This window comes from Pygocentrus nattereri, chromosome 11 (assembly GCF_015220715.1).
Source record: "Pygocentrus nattereri isolate fPygNat1 chromosome 11, fPygNat1.pri, whole genome shotgun sequence".
Lineage (NCBI taxonomy): Eukaryota > Metazoa > Chordata > Actinopteri > Characiformes > Serrasalmidae > Pygocentrus > Pygocentrus nattereri.
In genome coordinates, this window is record NC_051221.1 from 8,866,032 (window position 1) to 8,887,612 (window position 21,581).

A 21,581-nucleotide genomic window follows, 5' to 3' on the forward strand; every position below is an offset into this window, starting at 1 on the left:
TTTTTTTGTTTTTTTATCTTCTAATTATTTATAATTAGCCAACTTTTTTTTCTGTAAAAAATACTGTAAAAAAGTTTGTAAAGTATAAAGAATTACAAATCCAATTGGCTTAAAATTTTAAAGGGGATCTCCTTAATCTCTGATTAAGATGTAAACAAAGTCATTCGGAGTGGTTTGGCGTGAAATGCTCTGTTTTAGAGGAACTTAAGAGTCTGAATTGTTCACAGTGGTGGTGATAGGAACCAGATGTCTAGAGAGTTCAACGCCTCTTAAAGCTCCTTTACAGAAAGCTCATAGATGAAATGGTTACAGTGGTTACGCTGCCTGATGCTGAGACATCGTTTAGTGACTGTACAGCATGATAAATAGTCCCCAGAGAAAAGTTACTTTTCCACTTCACTGCGATTTCACCACCATCAACATCACATATAAACACTCGTGCAGGTTCACTGGTGGTTTTGGACAGTAAATAAAATGTCTATATTAGTGTTGCAGACATTGTGACGTCTGGTTCCTATCAGCACGACTGTAAAGAAACCTGAGTCTTTCAAATGAACCATTTTACACCAAACCACTGTGAATGACTGTGAGTGACCTCAGCCACTGAAGTACATGGGATTTTTAAAAATTGGCAGAATTGAATTCATCATGCATCTCTGTTCAGAACGCGCTGAGCTGTTTCACATAGATGTGAATTCTAAGACCACTCTGGCTAATAAAGGCCCTTCACTACAGTGAGAAAACCTCACACCCTCTTACTGACAAGCTTTCGAGCCAGTGAGGTGTATGTGGTGGCCCCCCCTGCCAAGCTGGTCCGCCCTGATGTACCGGATAGCGGGTCACTGTTAGCCCGCTGATGGCAAAGCACTGGCTTTTCACTCCGTGTTTTCTGGGTGGCTCACAGCTGATTAAGCAGAGTGTTTAGACCAAATGGCACTTTTCAGCGCTTCTTTTCCACTCACTGTCCAGTTCACTGATCTTCCCTTCATCTCTTTCTTTCATTATCCTTAGTTTAGTAAATCGTTTTAATCCAGCACAGTGTCCGCGGCGGCATTTTAACACAATCGGCCCAAGTCATTCATTTTAAATTTAACAGGCCTAGTCGTCATTTTCTTTCTCTCAGTCGTTTGTTAAATACAGGTGCATCTCAGTAAATTAGAATATCATCAAAGTTAATTAATTTCAGCAATTCAGTTCAAAAAGTGAGACTCCTATATCGTATAGGTTCATTACACGCAGAGTGATCAGGGCCTACAGCCAGTGAAAACCCAAAGGTCAGTATCTCAGAGAATTAGAATATTATAGAAGACCAGTTTAAAAAATGATTTTAATGCATGAATGTTGGCCGACTGAAAAGTGTGTACAGTATATTCAGTAAATACTTGGTCGGGGTGGCACCGTCATCAAGCCAGCAGACCTTCATACATTTATAGGAGCCTGTTAGCTGTTAGCTTCCTCCTAGCTGTGTACCTGTTAGCTGTTAGCTTCCTCCGAGCTGTGTACCTGTTAGCTGTTAGCTTCCTCTGAGCTGTGTACCTGTTAGCTGTTAGCTTCCTCCGAGCTGTGTACCTGTTAGCTTCCTCCTAGCTGTGTACCTGTTAGCTGTTAGCTTCCTCCGAGCTGTGTACCTGTTAGCTTCCTCCTAGCTGTGTACCTGTTAGCTGTTAGCTTCCTCCGAGCTGTGTACCTGTTAGCTGTTAGCTTCCTCCGAGCTGTGTACCTGTTAGCTGTTAGCTTCCTCTGAGCTGTGTACCTGTTAGCTGTTAGCTTCCTCCGAGCTGTGTACCTGTTAGCTTCCTCCTAGCTGTGTACCTGTTAGCTGTTAGCTTCCTCCGAGCTGTGTACCTGTTAGCTGTTAGCTTCCTCCCAGCTGTGTACCTGTTAGCTGTTAGCTTCCTCCGAGCTGTGTACCTGTTAGCTTCCTCCTAGCTGTGTACCTGTTAGCTGTTAGCTTCCTCCGAGCTGTGTACCTGTTAGCTGTTAGCTTCCTCCGAGCTGTGTACCTGTTAGCTGTTAGCTTCCTCCTAGCTTTGTACCTGTTAGCTGTTAGCTTCCTCCGAGCTGTGTACCTGTTAGCTGTTAGCTTCCTCCGAGCTGTGTACCTGTTAGCTGTTAGCTTCCTCCGAGCTGTGTACCTGTTAGCTGTTAGCTTCCTCCGAGCTGTGTACCTGTTAGCTGTTAGCTGTTAGCTTCCTCCGAGCTGTGTTCCTGTTAGCTGTTAGCTTCCTCCTAGCTGTGTACCTGCTGTCACCACCACAGTGACAGCTTCGTACCCTTTCTTTATGAGAATGTATTTTCTAGGTTTCTGTGTCTTCATATTAATAGCACATAATATAACAATAGTGTTACAGTATAAATATATTATTTTTTCATCCGTATATGACAGGATAGGATGGCCAGCTGAGTTGACCGTAACATCTAAGATGTCTTAAAGCAAAGCTTTTTCAGATGCACTGTCTGCACAGCCTGAATGTTTGGACGTCTAGTTGTTTTGTACGTTACATAAACACATCAGTGACGGTGCCCGTGTGCTGTATAGAAATGGAGCCGTATAACGTTCCCCTCTGCTGTTCTCAGCTGCCTTTTAGATGACTGAACCCCAGTAATGTCAAAGAACTGGATGCTTGGCTTCACTGGAATTAAGCAGATTTTGGACAGCGAGGCTCTGGCTGTGCTTCAGTGGTCACTTCAGGAAAGAGTTCGGGTTCAGAGTCTCGATTTAACAGACCTAGAAGTTCAGTGGACCCCCCCAAAATTTTTTTTTTTATTTGTGCTGTGCTTAAAATGTATTCAGTTCATTATGTTAGGAAACAAGTGTCTGAGTGTAATTTACTGTTTTATTTATGCTTTTTGTCAATTACAGTAAAAATACTCTGTAATAAAGAAAATACAGTAATACATTTATTATTGATTCTCTTCCAATTGGACGAAACTAATCTGAACCGACAATAAATAAAAATAAAAAAAACAGTTCACATAAAACAAACTTTAAATAAATCTAGTTATTTAGTTTGTGGCTTGAAATCCGGCGTTACTGGAAACAGAGAACAGTTGCTCAGTTTTTTATTTTTTTCGTTTAGCTGTGGCGGCTATTTGTGATTTTCTCAGCATTTCAGAAAGGCTACAGATGGTGTTTGCATGCTAGCAGGGTCTTTCTTTTCTTTCCGTTCGTTGCCCTTTAAACATGTTGCAGCATAAGTCAGAACTCTGGCTGTTTTCCTGCGTCTCATAATGACGTCTCAATGAACACGTTCACGTTAGTTTGTAAAGGCTGTAATTGCGTTCGCCTCAGCTAATTGTGACTAGGTCAGATTATGATGTCATGCTTGTGACGGGCCGAGTATCAGTTACATTTCTTCAATCTGTTTCATCCAGCAGTGGTGTAGGTAACATACACTATATGGACAAAAGTATTGGGAAACACCTCTTTATCATTGAATTCAGGTGTTGTCTACAGTCTCACTGCCACAGGTGTATAAAATCAAGCAGCTAGCCACGCAGCCTGCCTTTACAAGCACATGTGAAACCATGTGTCGCTCTAAAGAGCGAAATGAAGAAGAGCATGGTGCTGTAATAGGAGGCCACCATTGCAACAAGTCAGTTCACGAAGTTTCTTCCCTTCTAGATATTTCACCGTCAACTGTGAGTTGTATTATTGAAAACTGGAAGCATTTAGGATCCACAGCAAGTCCGCAACAAAATGTCAGACCACAGACAGTGACAGAGCGGGTTGCCGAGTGCTGAGGCCCATAGTGTGTAAATTCACCAATGCTCTGCTGATCAATAACTGCAGAGTTCAGACCTCCTCTGGCATCAACATCAGCACAAAAACAAAAACTATGCCGGGAGCTTCATGCCGTCATGGAGCCTTACATCACCAAGCACAATGCTAGGTGTCAGATGGAGTGGCGTAAAGCTATCTGTCAGTCTGACGGACGAGTCTGGGTTTGTTGAATACCAGTAGAACGTTACCTGCCTGACTGAAATGTGCCAGCTGTGAAGTTTGGTGGAGGAGGGATAATGATATGGGGTTGTTTTTCAAGGGTTGGTCTAGAACCCTTAGTTCCAGTGAAGGGAAATATAAATGCTTCAGCACCAAGACATTTTGGAGAATTCTTCCAACTTTGTGGAAACAGTTTGGGGAAGAACCTTTTCTGTTCCAGCATGACTGAGCCCCAGTGCACAAAGCAAGGTTCATAAAGTCATGACTGGGTGAATTTGGTGTGGAAGAACTTCACTGGCCAGCACAGAGCCCTGACCTCAACCCCATCAAACAGCTTTGGGATGAACTAGAACGGAGATTGTGAGCCAGACCCTCTCTCCCAACATCGGTGTCTGACCTCACAGATGTTCTTCTGAATGAATGGGCAGAAATTCCCACAGACACTCTCCAAAATCTTGTAGAAACCTTCCCAGAAGAGTGCGAGCTGTTAGAGCTGCAAAGGGAGACCAGTTCCATATTAATGCCTATGGATTTAGAATGGGATTATAAAAGCTCCTGTAGGTGTCCCAGTATTTTTGTCCATATAGTGTAATTGCGATGATGTCATAATTGTGACAGGTAGAGTTTGAACTATTTCCAACCCGGAATTAGTTTGGCTAATTAAATGCCATTTAGTCTGGTATTGGTGTAGGCAACACAGCTAAGCACATGCATAATATCAGCAAATGGAACAGCATCTATGATGCTAGAGTGACCAGCTCTGCAGGGAGGACCATCTTGATCACCACATGGTTCAACCGTCCAGTTTTGAGCAGCCCATTTTATCCTGGAAAATTCTTAGCAATGTCTAAAATAAGAGATGTAAAACTGCAGAAATGAGTAAAGATATTCAGGATGGATTTGAATATTCAGTATTAATTTGAATATGGTAAAGTCCTTGTTATCAGCACCCGTTCATCACTGGTCTATTTCTGGCCACCAGACCTAAGGACTAGATGAGCACAAGCTATACCTCAACTGATGTAGCTACACATTTAAAAGTTCTGGTTCTCCAAGGGTTCTTTAGTAAAGAAAATGATTCCAAGAACACTCAAAGCACCCTTTGCATGATCAAAGGGATCGTTGCACCGTAAAAGGGCTGTTTAGTTTGAAGGAGGATGTGCTGCAGACGATTCTATATAGAACCTATAAAAGGGTTCTAGAAAACAGCAAAAATCGTTCTGCTAGTGTTACAAGTTTGACATGGCAATATACACTCACTGGTCACTTTATTAGGTACACCTAATGCTAGTGAAAGGTTGGACCCCCTTTTGCCTTCAGAACTGCCTTAATTTCAAAAAGGGTTCTTTGAGTGCTCATTTTCTTCACTAACGGTCATTTTTAAGTGTGTTCAGTCTCACTGTACACCAGCAAGGTGGCGCTGCAGTGTGTTGTTTACTGAGTGTTACATCCTGAGTGCTGCACTATGTGGGGGCTGTACTGGGTTCTATGTGCTACACTGTTCTCTGTTTTGAGTTTGTGTGTTCTGTGTGTTTAGGTTCATCCTCTGCTTATGAGCGATCGGCGTCCCGTCTCTCACCGCACCAAACTGCTGCGCAGGACCGTCTCTGTACCTGCCGATACCAGACCCCACCCGGAGTCAGGTACACACACACACGCGCACACACGCACGCACACACACACACACTCACACACCGACACACGCGCGCGCGCACACACGCACAGACACACGCTCACACACAGACACACGTGTGCACACACACACACACTCACACACAGACTCACACACAGACACACGCGCGCACACACACACAGACACACACAGACACACACACACAGACACACGCGCACACACACAGACACACACACAGACACACGCTCACACACACAGACACACACACACACAGACATGCACACACACTCACACACAGACACACACACTCTCTCACACACACACACACGCGCACACACACACAGACACACGCGCACACACACACAGACACACACTCACACACCGACACACGCGCGCGCGCACACACGCACAGACACACGCTCACACACAGACACACGTGTGCACACACACACACACTCACACACAGACTCACACACAGACACACGCGCGCACACACAGACACACGCACACACACACACACAGACACACACAGACACACACACACAGACACACGCGCACACACACAGACACACACACAGACACACGCTCACACACACAGACACACACACACACAGACACACGTGTGCACACACACACACACTCACACACAGACTCACACACAGACACGCGCGCACACACACAGACACACACGCACGCACACACACACAGACACACGCGCACACACACAGACACACACACAGACACACACTCACACACACGCACACACACACAGACACACACACACACAGACATGCACACACACAGACACACACAGACACACACACTCTCTCACACACACACACACACACACAGACACACGCGCACACACACACAGACACACGTGCACACACATGCGCACACACACACGCACAGACACACGCGCACAGACACACACGCGCACACACACAGATGCACGCACACTCACACACACACTCACACACAGACACAGACACTCTCTCACACACACACGCACACACACAGACACACGCGCACACACACACAGACACACACTCACACACAGACACACACTCACACACACACACAGACACACATGCACACACACACAGACACACGCTCACACACACAGACACACGCTCACACACACACAGACACACACGCACACAGAAACACACACAGACATGCACGCACACTCACACACACACTCACACACAGACACACACACTCTCTCACACACAGACATACACACACACACACACACACTCTCTCTCTCTCTCTCTCTCTCACACACACACACACACACACACACACACTCTCTCTCACACACACACGCACACACACTCACACAAACACAGTACAGCAGGGGTGAGGCGGGCACAACAGCAAACATAATATCAAAACACTTTGACATTTTCACAATATTTACTTTGGAGAGTTGAAACAGACAAAAAAAGAGTAAAGACAGATGAAAGACAGATGAAAGAGTAATGACAGATTTAGAAAACCACTATTAAAAACTAGAACACAATGATTTTTATTCAGCATTTTTACTTACTGCACTAAATCAGTTAAGCAGAACTAATTAGGGGGCATTCAGACGAGGCCTTTTCATAGTGTGCTTCTCTGTGTTTCCCGCTTCAGCATTTACCAGTTAATACACGGGTCATTCCACAAAAGCAGTTCAAACTGCGGTTTAGAAAAGTGTTAAAAACTTTGTTCAGGCTTTTGTCTTCATTCGTCAGTTCCCCCGAACGCAGCAGGAATTAGTAATAAAATGTTTTTTTTCCTTAACTGAGCAATAAAACTCCTGTTTGGGTTGTTTTTGAGGGCTGCATTAGGTGTAAAGACACTTTGCAATATTTTTTATCATCTTCTCAATGTCAATTTATCTAAAATGTTATATGAAAAAAATGTGTGTGTAAGTATCTTGGGCCTAATTGCCTCTCTCTGAATTCCTTTTTCCCTGATAGCATTTTATCTTTTGTACAGTGGTGCAAAAATTATCTATTTATTTTTGTCTTTAATGTTAACATGTCATGAATGAGCAACTATATGTCACTACAAAAATGAACACAGGAAACTATATGATATAAAATAAGCTCTGTGCAAAAGTCAACACATTTTTATTTATTGGATATTAAATATTGGATGTTAAATTAAAAAAATAAATTAAAATTATGCACTAAAATTTCCATAAAAATGCCACATTTAAGTGTATTCACAATAGAGGACGTGATAACTTGTTTTTACTTAGAAAAAACAAAAAAACTTAATTGTTGTGAAAGGGTTTCAATACTAAACAGTCAAAAAAAAAATTTTGTGGCATATTTGTTTCAGTTGTGACAGTTTGAGTTTTGACTGTTTCAGCTGCGACTGTTTCAGGAGTGACTTTCATTTGCGACTGTATCAGTTGTGACTGTTTCAGCTGCGACTGTATCAGTTGTGACTGTTTCAGCTGCGACTGTTTCAGCTGCGACTGTTTCAGCTGCGACTGTTTCATTTGCAACTGTTTCAGCTGCGACTGTTTCAGGAGCGACTGTTTCAGCTGCGACTGTTTCAGCTGCGACTGTTTCAGCTGCGACTGTTTCAGCTGCGACTGTTTCATTTGCAACTGTTTCAGCTGCGACTGTTTCAGTTGTGACTGTTTCAGCTGCGACTGTTTCAGGAGCGACTGTTTCAGCTGCGACTGTTTCAACTGCGACTGTTTCAGCTGCGACTGTTTCATTTGCAACTGTTTCAGCTGCGACTGTTTCAGTTGTGACTGTTTCAGCTGCGACTGTTTCAGTTGTGACTGTTTCAGCTGCGACTGTTTCAGTTGTGACTGTTTCAGTTGTGACTGTTTCAGTTGCGACTGTTTCAGTTGCGACTGTTTCAGTTGTGACTGTTTCAGCTGCGACTGTTTCAGGAGTGACTTTCATTTGCGACTGTTTCAGCTGCGACTGTTTCAGCTGCGACTGTTTCAGCTGCGACTGTTTCAGTTGTGACTGTTTCAGCTGCGACTGTTTCAGTTGTGACTGTTTCAGCTGCGACTGTTTCAGCTGCGACTGTTTCAGCTGCGACTGTTTTAGCTGCGACTGTTTCAGTTGTGACTGTTTCAGCTGCGACTGTTTCAGTTGTGACTGTTTCAGTTGCGACTGTTTCAGTTGTGACTGTTTCAGCTGCGACTGTTTCAGTTGTGACTGTTTCAGCTGTGACTGTTTCAGCTGCGACTGTTTCAGGAGTGACTTTCATTTGCGACTGTTTCAGCTGCGACTGTTTCAGCTGCGACTGTTTCAGCTGCGACTGTTTCAGCTGCGACTGTTTCAGCTGCGACTGTTTCAGTTGTGACTGTTTCAGCTGCGACTGTTTCAGTTGTGACTGTTTCAGCTGCGACTGTTTCAGCTGCGACTGTTTCAGCTGCGACTGTTTTAGCTGCGACTGTTTCAGTTGTGACTGTTTCAGCTGCGACTGTTTCAGTTGTGACTGTTTCAGTTGCGACTGTTTCAGTTGTGACTGTTTCAGCTGCGACTGTTTCAGTTGTGACTGTTTCAGCTGCGACTGTTTCAGGAGCGACTGTTTCAGCTGCGACTGTTTCAGCTGCGACTGTTTCAGGAGCGACTGTTTCAGCTGCGACTGTTTCAGCTGCGACTGTTTCAGCTGCGACTGTTTCAGGAGCGACTGTTTCAGGAGCGACTGTTTCAGCTGCGACTGTTTCAGCTGTGACTGTTTCAGGAGCGACTGTTTCAGCTGCGACTGTTTCAGGAGCGACTGTTTCAGCTGCGACTGTTTCAGCTGCGACAATTCAGGCAAATTTCTCAGAATGTGTAAATGGCAAGAAACTAACTGAACTATCAATATTTAATAGGTAATTTATGAGAAAGTTTTGTTTCAAAATGGTAAAAGATATTTACTCACCATGTGCTCAAGATGGAGGAAAAGTCTTTATTTTACTGGCCACATATTTAGAGGTGTGGCCACAAGTTGATTTAATCCAGATACATTTTTAACATTAAATGAGCTACTTAAAAGGCCAGTGTTATTACACACCTCTATAACCTAAGAATAGCTCAGCTAGTTTGCATTGACATCCCTGTAGTTACTGAGCAGTAAGCCTTGGTGTGTAATAAGCCTGAGATTTTTAAGGTTCATTTTGAACAACTTGTGTAGAATGATCCGTATACGTATTTTAACCTGTTTATTTTTAACCACAGAACGTTCCTCAGCTCACGTTTAAACGCCTTCTCATGTTCTGTCCATAATGAAACACGCAGTTGGTCGTTGTTCTTTAAATTCAGCGTGAAAAATCAGAAATCAGGACACATTTGTGACGTAATGTGACGCAGTTTATTGCAATAACAATACTTATCTTTTTATATTCCCCCCACATCACACCATCACTTACTCATTCACTCAAACAGAAACGTGTTCCATCTGATATTTGGGAGACATTTAGTCCCCACAAATACACACAAACACACATTCATTGCACACACACATGTACAGTACTGTGCAGAGATTGTAGCCCATGCTTCATCTGTTTAATTACCAGTCATTAAGTGCAGGTTATTTGTTTTTCAGCATCAGGAAAAACAGAAAGTTTTCTTTCAGTTTTTCAAAGAAATCTGCAGGGATATTTTTCACACCTTCAAAGCTCAGTCTTAGAAGCTGGTTGATCATTTTCTGAAGTAATCAAACCCATTCAGTTCTTTGTTTGGTGTGTCCGCCTCCTTTTCTCAGTGAGGTTCTTCTTGGACAGCTACACATCCTTTCAGACCCATGGCACTGAATGGTCTTCTCACAGTGGAAGCAGCACTGATCAAGCAGCTTAATTTCCTCCTCTCTCTCAAAGATGAAAGCTTTAAGTGCTGTTTATCTGATGGGGACAGTGGTGGTGCCTACCAGGTCTTCCAGGTGGCTGTTAGGAGTCCCGTGTTTCTGTTTCTCTTTGCCATTTTCTGAATTCCGGTTTCTTTTCTTTAACTTTTCTCCTCTTCATGCACGGAGATTAATACATACAACTTGTACTTAATGACTGTTTTTGCTGGAAAGAGTGTGGGTGGAGTTGTGCACAGTACTTTACATCACACATTAACACCGCATGATTCACTCTGATACACATTGTATCATCCTGGGGATTTAGGGTCACCACAATTAGCTAAATACACACACATGCTCATTCAGTGAATGGGTGAGTTACCTTTACGTTAATGGCATTTGGCAAACACTCTTATCCAGAACGACTTAGAATTTGAGCAGTTTTACACAGGTAGGTGAAGGTTGTGTTGGGAGTCTTGCCCAAGGACTCTTATTGGTACAGTGTAGGGTGCTTGAACGGCAGTATAGAAGGCAGAAGTGTTACCCACTACATCAGGGGTATTCAATTAAACTTTAATAAGGTCCAGTTGGACAAAATGTCCTCATGCAAAGGTCCAGAACATCATAACGTCTAACTTGCATCATGATTCAGTGCCATGTACTGTTTACTGAGGTAGCCTGGTCGCTACATCAACATCTTATACAGTCAACAACTGAATATCAAATCAAATAAAGTACAATTCAGTCCAATTTCAATAATATTTAGTCAGTTTTTGCTTTTTAGAGTGAAGCATTTGAAATAACTTCCCTCTGACTCACTTTCTTCTCTGACCGCTGTGTCTCGCCTCGTCCCTCCCCTGTTTGTGCATCACTTACTCCAGTCTCAGTTTACTTTGTAATGCACAGATCTGATGGGCTGAGTAGCATCACATGTGATATGTACAACGTATGCGATTGGTCTGTGATTCTCCTGATTCTCCTGATTAGAAAAGTCACGCCTCTTAAAACAGGACCGCCCCGTCAAAATTAAATCATTCTCCATAGTTTATTGGTTGTAGGTCCAGTTCTGCATAGGACAGCATCTGGATCCAGACTCGGACCACGGCCCGCCTATTATTGGCCTCTGCACTACACTATACCAACCACATTACTGAGTGTTAATGTACAGTATCTTACCGCATCACATGCTCATCCACTCACTTAAGTATGTCTCTACATGCAGACATATATTATCTCTTGCTCTCTTTTCTCTCTTTTCCTCACTACATGGCTGTTTACGTTAATCTGTGTTTTCATTGATCAGATCATGTTTAGATTTTTCTTGACTGCAAGCCAAGCCGTATGATTAGTTTCCTGTTTTAAATAAAGCGTTAAAATATATGTTTATACTGGTTCCTTCATGGATGGATGGATGGATGGATGGAAGGAAGGAATACATTATTTTGTAGTCACAAACACTTCCGAAAGTCTTGACTTCTCTCTCATGCCCTAAAAGTGCTCTGGACAGTGGTGGTGCTGACCACTGCAGAAATCACAGCTGCAAGACAACACCTTCTCAAAGCCAGACGATTAGATGTCTGTTTTAAATTAAGCTTTAAAATATATTTTTACAGCCTTCTGCCTTTGCGATCGTTAACAATAAGAGCAGCTTTGATTCTCTGTACAGTAATGTGTTCCTCTGGCAAGCATATTGACTCCTTCATACACATTCAGACATGTTATTACTCCATGTAAACAGCCTCATACGCAAAGTGAAATACACACGCTAACTCAGAGTCAGAGAGACCGAGAGAGAGAAGAGTCAGCTGTGCTCTGTGATGAGTTGACAGAACAGGTCTCCTGTAGCATAATGTGCAAGGTGAGATGGAGGAGTGAGCGTGTTATTGCTGATACAGCGTGAACACCACGACACACTTTCACGCTCATCAGTGAACCTCCACCCACAGTCGGGGCACATCACCAGTAAGTGCAGCAAAACAACAAGGGCGAAATAAATCTGAACCTGCCTGGATATTTGATGTTAACTGCCCAATATTCATTGCCAAAACCGCATCAGACTAGATTCCGTCTCCCGGCCTTACACCGACGTAGCAGTCCACAGCTGTGAAATAACCGGTTTTGTGCGGTTATTTTTCTTGAATGCAGGCCTGATAGTTTTCAGGCGCCACGCCGGAATTCCGGCGTACCGATGTGTCTGCGAGAAAGAAAAAAAAAAGGTTCGCCTAGTGCAGGGGTCGGCAAACTTGAAACTTTTTGACTCAGAGAGCCATAAAAGCTAAATAATTGGAAATTTATTTCAGTGAGAGCCACATAATATATTAAAACGACGACGATCAGGGATATACATAGACTTATATCTGCGCCCAGGGGCCAACAAGTTATGTGTTAAGTGTGTTGCATACATAGCACCCCCACCCTGCTCACCTCCCGAGCAGAGAAAAAAAGTTCAGGCTCAGGAATTTTTCCCACTATCACCCCTGTGAATGTGTTGTTTTTTGTGAAGTTAACACATCCTCTCAGGGTCACACTTAAATCTCTGTTTTTTGTGGATTATAGTGCAAAATTTTCCATTTAACAGCAGATTTTGTTTTGAATAGATAGACAGACAGACAGACAGACAGACAGACAGACTGTAAAAGTGTTGATATCTTAAATAACAACACACAAACTTTTGTTACCCATTTTAACCATTGTTTTCTGATTTAACACATTCTGTGTTAACCCAAAATGTATTCGTCCATAACCAGGTACGGAAATATTTCAACACATTCTGTATTAAAAGTAAAACAAAATGCGTCGTCTCCAACTGTATTTATTTATTTATTTATTTATTTATTCATTTATTTAGCTATTTATAAAGGAGATATGTGAGCGCAAAAAGTTTGAAGAACATCTGCACAGTGTAAAGTTTACAGGAAGAACCCTTGAATTGAATTGAATTGAATTGAATCTTTAAGTCTTTAACCCCTTAAAATCTGTAAATGCTTATTACATACCAAGACTTGTTATCCAATAAGTAAAGGCAATTCAGTGCAAACTGTCTGAGCTGGTTTTAGGTTATGGTAGTGTGTAATAAAACTTTGGGCACTGACCGTTCAAGGGGTTTTGCTATGGAACCAAAAGTGGTTCTTCCGTGGCGTTAAGCAAAGCATCATTTGTGCCACCTTAATGTTTAAGAGTGTGGTTACCAGCAGGAATTTAACTTTACACCAGTTACCAGAGGTAAAGCTGAAACAATGTGCTTGCGATGTGCAGGAAAAAGTCAAATCAGAGCTCATGTGGTCAAACTGGGGACACATTTTAGTGAGGAAAAGTGAGTGGAGTCTGGCCAAAGTACATCCACACATGATCCAGGCATGAAGCACACGTTAATGCAAGGTGTAAACAAGCTCATACGGCCTCGCTGAGTCTCACGCTAATTATTAAAGCTGTGTGTTTGCAGTCAATAACAGGCTGATTCTGTTTGCTTTTATTGCTCAGGCTAAATGATGGGCACCCAGCGGACATATCATTGTTCTGAAGCCAAAGCTGGCCAGCAGAGAGGAGGCATAATTATCACTCGTGCGTTAAAGGCTTTTAATTCATTAGTCTTGCACAGATTGTTTACCGTCTACGCTTCCACACATTTCCCCAAATCAATCCTCAGATCAGCGCTCAAACCTGTAAACACCGTTCATGAACTGTTCATGAACTGTTGTGTAAAAGCATCTGAGCTGAGATTTCCATATCTGGGGCCGAATTACAGAAAATTCCCATCTTCCCATCTCTGAAATTAAGAGCCTTACACTCTCACAAATAAAGCTACTGCACTGTCACTGGGGTGGTTCCCTCAAGGGTTCATCTCAGTACCTTTAGTCAGGGAACATAAGTGAACCATAATCCACTGAAATGATCTGTTCTGAGCTGTGCTGACTCCACACCCCGCCTCGCCTCGCCTCCAGGCTTTTATTCTACTGTTCTGTTTAAAACATTTGGTTATGAAAAGATACAAATACCAACTTTTCACCTGGACAAACTGATTTGAGCTTCACAATCAGACCTTAAACCCACTGCTGGAGCTTTGAAGGAACATTTACACTGTTTGTACCTTACGAACAAAAAAAGTACCTGCATAGAACCTTCATTACTAATAGTCTGCTGGTTTATTGTTCTATGCTGCTGAAAAAAGTTGACACCATGCAAACCTTCAGCCTAGCGTCCAGCTATGAGAGGTACAAGGCGGGTGGACCACAGGGGGCTTCTCACTCAGTGAATATGTGGAACATGTTATGATCCAAGGCACCCCTTAAGATAGTGCTAAGCTAAACATACACTCAGATGGTTCTTCAAAAGGTCTTTAGTAAAGAAGATGGTTCTATATAGAACCATGAACACTCAAAGAACCCTTTGCAAGATTTAAATAGACCTTTGCATCGTGAAAGAGTTCTTCAGATGATGGAGAATGTGCTGTAGATGGTTCTGGATAGCACCAAATGCCAAGCCCTTTTGGTGCTATATGGATCCCTTTTCAAAAAAGTTCTATGGACCATCTACAGCACATTCTCCATCAACCTGAAGAACACTTTCAAGATGCACAGGACCACTGAATGATGCAAGGGCTTCTTTGAGGTTTCATGATTCTATATAGAGCAATTTTTCGGTAACACTTTCTATGAATTTCACATTTGTAAGCATCTATAAATGCATTTATAACACGTTATAATGCGTTCATAAAGCATTATAAACATGGTTATAAATATTTATAAAAAAGAATGACACTGAATTACACTTTATAGCCATGTTTATTATACATTATGAATGTTAATATATTGCATTATAAGCATTGTAAATAACATGTTATACTGTCTGTGCCAAAGAAGTCAGTCTCAGCTTGGAGAGCGTAAAGATAAATACAAAGTTTATTAATGTCCTGAGATTTCCAATGTTTTAATTCTCAGCGTTGGTGCTGTTAGAGCTGCATCTTCAGGGCTTCAGTCCTGAATATTAAGATGCTCCAAACAGGCTGTCCAACATAGAATCACTGCTACAATGTGCTTTTCTTACCTAGCGCTATCACTGCAAATGTTACATCACAGCAAACCAAGTACATATGAGCCCCCTAGGACCCCTCTGACATCACACTGAGTGTGAAGTTACTGTGTAGTGAAGGCCTGGAGAGGGAGAGGACTGATAGTAAAGTGCTGTCATTGTAACTTGTTCCCTCACTGGTTCTAACGTCAAGTGCTAGATCCCTTCACTCTGTAACGCTACAGTACAGTAATGCTCATTTCTGCTAGCGTTCTGTTGGATATGCAGTGTAACCTTGAGGCCAGGCTAACGGTGGTGCACATTACCAGTGGTGTACATTGACTTTCCCACATTGGGTGAAACTCTGACGGCAGGACTAGTTTAATCTCTGACATCTGAAGTCTGTAATGAGATTTATTGTGTGTTTTAGTGTTTCAGTAAATCCTTCAGTAAACACTTCAACTGGAAGCCTCACTCTTAACACTGGAGGAGGCTTTAGTCCAGTACACGTCACTTTACTTAGAGCGGACAAATACAGCTTATAAACTCTTATAATTCATTATGAACAGTACTTATAATGCATCGTGTTAACAATTCATAATGCTTTTTATACATATTTATAGCCATGTTTATGATGCCTTATGAATGCATTATAACATGTTATGAACGTGTTTATACACACTTACAGACGTGCTATTCATAGAAAGTGTTACGCAATTTTTTTTCTTAAATAACCACTGAGGAACCATCGTACGAGTGTATACATCATCATTGCTAGGGTACTTTTCTGAGGTGTCAGTTAGAACCCATTGTTTTGAAGTGAATGTGTCTCAAAGTCTAATAATCAGCCTGAAACGTAAAGAACTGTCACTAGTGAAGCACGTCATTTCTGCAACACTTTGTTTTTAATGAACAGTATTATGATTTTATGTGTGGGTAACATGTACTGGCTAGTGTTTTTGAGTTGTGCTCAAAATTAGCTTAAAGTTGTCGCTACTGATACAGTCACAACTGGAACATTTGGTAAAGTTTTCAGTGTTACAATCCTTAATAACATCAAAACGGAAGGTTCAGTTATTTGTTTGATAAAATGAACATAAGGTTTAGCAAAGCAAAAGTATTTTCCGGCTAGGCTAATCACAGAAGCTGTAGTTAGAAAAGATGTTTTGCTGTTTTCAGTATTGGGACAACATAGCATGGCCTAGCAACACCTTAGTGACTCCCTGTATACAGCCTAACAACATCTTAACCACCACCTAGGATTCTAAAGGCAGTGTTTTCATATAAAAACATAATCACTGTACCACATTTTTAATGTTTTTTGGGAAAGGAAAGTCAAGTGAGTTGTGCTGCATGATATTTATTAGATTATGTTCAATTTATTTCACTGATGACATCTAAAAATTAAGGTTCCATCAACTCTATCAACTGAGCAATACAAGCAAACAAGCAGACCAATGAACTACAGATTGATTTAAACAAAACCAATAACTATATTTGGAAAGTTTGTGCAAGGACTGGAAGATGGCTGGACAAAGCTGTTGGTTTTCCTGGTTTAGTGGTTGCTACTATAGCAGGTGTTACTATATTATGCCAGATGGTTGCTAAGATGTTGTCTTGGAGTTCCAGGTGGTTGCCAAAATGTTAATAGGTCATTACTATCGAATCCCAATCGGTTCCTAAGATGGTGCTATGTTATCCCAGGTTGTTGCTTAGATGTTAAAAGGTCATTGCTTTAAAGTCCTAGCTGGTTGATAAGATGTTGTTATGCTATGCCAGTTCATTGCTATAGAATCCCAGGTGGTTGCTAAGATGTTGCTAGGTCGTTGCTATAGAATCCCAGGTGGTTGCTGAGGTGTTGCTATGTTATCCCAGGGGGTACTAAATTGTTGCTATGTTATCCCAGGTGGTTGCTAAGATGTTAATAGTTCATTGCTATAGAATCCTAGGTGGTTGCTAAGATGTTAATAGTTCATTGCTATAGAATCCTAGGTGGTTGCTAAGATGTTAATAGGTCATTACTATAGAATCGCTTGTAGTTGCTAAGATGTTAATAGGTCATTGCTATAGAATCCCAGGCGGTTGCTAAGATGTTAATAGGTCATTGCTGTAGAATCCCATGTGATTGCTAAGATGTTGCTAGGTCATTGCAATAGAAGCCCAGGTGGTTGCTGAGGTGATGCTATGTTTTCCCAGGGGGTGCTAAGGTGTTGCTATGTTATCTGAGGTGGTTGTCAAGATGTTAATAGGTCTTGCTGTAGAATTCCATGTGATTGCTAAGGTATTGTCTCAAGTGGTAGTTTAAAGGTTTTTTTAATGAACTAAAAGTGGTTATTGTATGGAACTGTACAAATATAGATTTTCATGAGGTAAATGTCAAGAATATCATTCCAGGCAGAATCTGCACTGCCTCAGAAAATGGCCTCAGGTCTCCTGATGTTGAGAGCTGCTAGTGGACCGAAGATTGCTGGTAGGGATGACAAAATGTACAGTCCTTCAGGTACCATGGAGCTTCACCATGGAGATGGTCAAAAGTCAATACAAGAATTTTTAAATCAATTTGGTAACTAATAGAGAGCCAGTTGGATGATAAAAGTGCAGAAGTAAAGTCACCCTCATAGAAATCCTGGCAGCAAGGTTTTTTTGAATATTTGAAAAGAATTTTTAAAAGAATCAGTAGTCCACCTAACCCACAACTGTTCGCCAGGCGCTGCAGTCTGCCCACCGCTCCAGCCGAGTGTGCTCACTGCCCTCCAGTGCGTGTCTTCACTAGTGTGTATGTGGTGTTTCACTGCACGGATGGGTTAAATGCAGAGGTGAAATTTCCCCATTGTGGGACTAAAAGGGTCACACAATCCTAATCTGACAAACTTTTCACTTCAGGGCCAAATCTTGACCCCCATTTTAAAACATATTCCTCAATTGTCCATGCTCTTATGTCCTCAAGGTGGTTATTCAGGGATGTTATAATTGGTTTTGTTTGAAAACAAAGCTGCAAATAATCAGCAGAGCAGATACAGAGTGTAAACAAAACTGATCCAAGAGCGTATCCTTGTGGCACACCACATGTGACTTTGATCTCAGCCAGTGTTTCTTAATCCTGCTCCTGGGGACCCACCGCACTGCACCTTATTCCTGCCCCAGGGGCTCAATAATCAGTTGATGAGCTCGATTAGGTGTGTTAAGTGAGTCACAAGATGGTTGAAGCTGTGCAGTGCAGTGGGTTACCTCAGGCTAGATTATTAAACACACCAAGAGTAACAAGCAGGATGTATCTGCCTCAGTGATTTAGTAGGGACAGCTCATAAATGGACTTAAAAGGAGGGTGTAAGGAAGATGTTGTGGTCTGGTGTCTGTTTGCCACCTTACTTGCAGCCAAATCCATAAAACTATAAATCCATAAAATAAAGTTTATTTTAGGCATCAGTACAAGGATGACAGTAAGTCCATAGAACAGTCAATAGTAGACAGCAGGGTACCTTGAATTGCAAGCATGATGGTCAGTGAGGTAAGAAAATACAAACTGTGCTGATCTTAACGGGAAATTGTTTTTTTATTATTATTATTATTATATAACATAAGTTATTCAGAGTGGTTTAATGTGAATAAGGAAAACTTATTCATTGTGAATTGCCAGTGGTGGTGTGGTGGTGTTAGGAACCAGATGTCTGAAGAGTTTAATGCCCCTAAATGCTCCCTCACAAAAAGTTATTACATGACATGGTACATATACACTGCCTGATTTCTAAGACAATGTTTTATGATAATTTTGGCATAAGCTTTTGATGATGTATATTAATATGCCACAATGTATTTTTTTTTAAATTTGCAGTGTGATGTTTGAGCTTTGTTACATTTGTCATGTCGTCTTCTGTGAGTTTATTGGCTGGTTGCAAAGCAGAAACCCAACTAGTGCCTGACTCATGTAGACCTGGAGTTTTCCCAGTTTATCTGGTTGTCCAAGTCATCTGATTTTCTGCACTTATCAGATTATTAAGTGTGATGCACTCACTGTCTCAGGTGTCCAGCAGTGTATCCATAACCATTTCATGTTATAACTTTGTGTGATGTAGCTTTTAGAGGCATTAACCTCTTCAAACGTCTGGCTCCTATCACCACCACTGTGAACAGTTCAGACTCAGTAAGTTTCCCCCGAATGACTTTGTTTACACCTTGTCCATTTAATTGTGTGGATAAGTTTAAAAAGTGGTGGAAATCTTATTAATACACATGAGTCTAAAACACTGAGGAACTCAGCTAAAGAACATGGGAAACATTTAGTAAGAATTTTAAAGTGTCCAATTTGTTGGATAAGGAACATAGAAATATGGCCAGTCCAGATAATTCTTTAATAAACTGTGCACTGATTTTAGAATATAGAGATTTGCATTGCCAGGCAAATCAGGAACGGAGATGGAATAACATTTTAGCCCATCCTGATGTTTAACAGTAAGTGAACTGCTGCAGCCAATCCAATATGCTTTCTCAAAATAGCTGTATCCCAGTGGGAAATGCTCAATTAAAGCATACCCAATATTTATGGTAGGTCTCTGTAACAGATATTATGTCCACATTTACACTATATATAAGTATTCACTTGGCTGCCTTCACACGCATATGAAATTGTGAGATCCCATTCTTAATCCATAGGGTTTAATATAATATTGGCCCTCCCTTTGCAGCTATAACAGCTTCAACTCTTCTGGGAAGGCTTTCCACAAGGGTTAGGAGTGTGTTTATGGGAATTTCTGACCATTCTTCCAGAAGCTCATTTGTGAGGTCAGACCCTGATGTTGGATGAGAAGGCCTGGCTCACAGTCTCCACTCTAATTAATCCCAAAGGTGTTCTGTGGGGTTGAGGTCAGGACTCTGTGCAGGCCAGGCAAGTTCTTCCACACCAAACTCGCTCATCCGTGTCTTTATGGACCTGCTTTGTACACTGGTGCGCAGTCATGTTGGAACAGGAAGGGGCCGTCCCCAAGCTGTTCCCACAAAGTTGGGAGCATGAAATTGTCCAAAATCTCTTGGTGCTGAAGCATCAAGAGTTCCTTTCACTGGAACTAAGGGGCCAAACACGTCTCCACTGCTCTAGAGTCCAGTGGCTGCTCTTTGTACCACTGCATTCAATGCTTTTCATTGCGCTTGGTGATGTAAGGCTTGGATGCAGCTGCTCGGACATGGAAACCCATTCCATGAAGCTCTCTACACTGTTCTTGAGCTAATCTGAAGGCCACATGAAGTTTGGAGGTCTGTAGTGATTGACTCTGCAGAAAGTCGGTGACCTCTGCGCACTATGCCCCTGTCATTTTACGTGGCCGACCACTTCGTGGCTGAGCTGCTATCGTTCCCAATCGCTTCCACTCTGTTATAATCCCACCAACCTTTTGTTACACATCACTGCTGTTTTCTCTGGTCTTTCTCATAGTGTTGGATGACTTGAGGGAACGCGACTTATAATTATTCCCCAGCTGACCGTTTAAGTGTTCTTAGTCACTTGGATAAACTTATAAACATGAAATAAGGATGGGAATATACTTCTGTTAGAATGAGCTCTTAAGAATTTCTAGGGTTGCCAATAATTGCAGTAATATCTGTCTGCAGAGCCACAGAGTTACGCCAGCGGTTTCACTCCAGCATGCGCCGAAAACTTTAGTTTTCTTAGTGAGTTTTAGTCTAATCAACATTTCAGTTGGTTCATGTATGTTTCCAATAAATATGTGATACATTTGCATCAGGCTAATGTTACATTTTGAGCTGTAGACTCAAATAAACTTTGGTTTGAACTCATGTCGAGATTCACGGGGTAAATATTGGCTCTGGGTAATCTAATGGGCTTGGTACACATATAGCTCAATTAACTTGCGCTTAATATGGGGCTTTATGTGTGCATTGACATTACATGTACAAGAGTAAACTGAGCATAATATTAAGAATGAGGCTCAAACAAACTTTAGTTATTGCTATAGTTACGGTTTAAGCGGTAAGTGGTTGATTCGTACCTTCCTGAGTGGTTATCTGCATGGTGACGTACTACCAGCACAAACAGTGCTGTTTACATCAGAGACGTTATAAACGAGGAGACCAGCCACTGGTTGAAATATGAATGGGACACTCAGACGTTCGACTTTACTGTAGGGTTCTGTTTATAAGGCTACATGACACTTGCATAAGCTTGTCATGACAACTGACATGACCGTACATAAATGT

The 21,581-nt window shown here is 41.8% G+C and overlaps 1 protein-coding gene across 4 annotated transcripts in view; it reads left to right on the forward strand.

Moving 5' to 3' along the window:
* Nucleotides 1-21,581, forward strand: part of syngap1a (synaptic Ras GTPase activating protein 1a) — a 168,980-nt gene that overhangs the window by 46,118 nt on the left and 101,281 nt on the right. For all 4 annotated transcript variants that reach the window (XR_005130896.1, XR_005130897.1, XM_037542329.1 and 1 more), the window contains exon 3: nucleotides 5,481-5,586. Coding sequence is in view for 2 of the 4 variants with exons in the window: in XM_037542329.1 (XP_037398226.1) it covers nucleotides 5,481-5,586 (106 nt within the window). In the remaining 2 variants the exon portion in view is untranslated. The remainder of the gene's footprint in view (nucleotides 1-5,480; nucleotides 5,587-21,581) is intronic.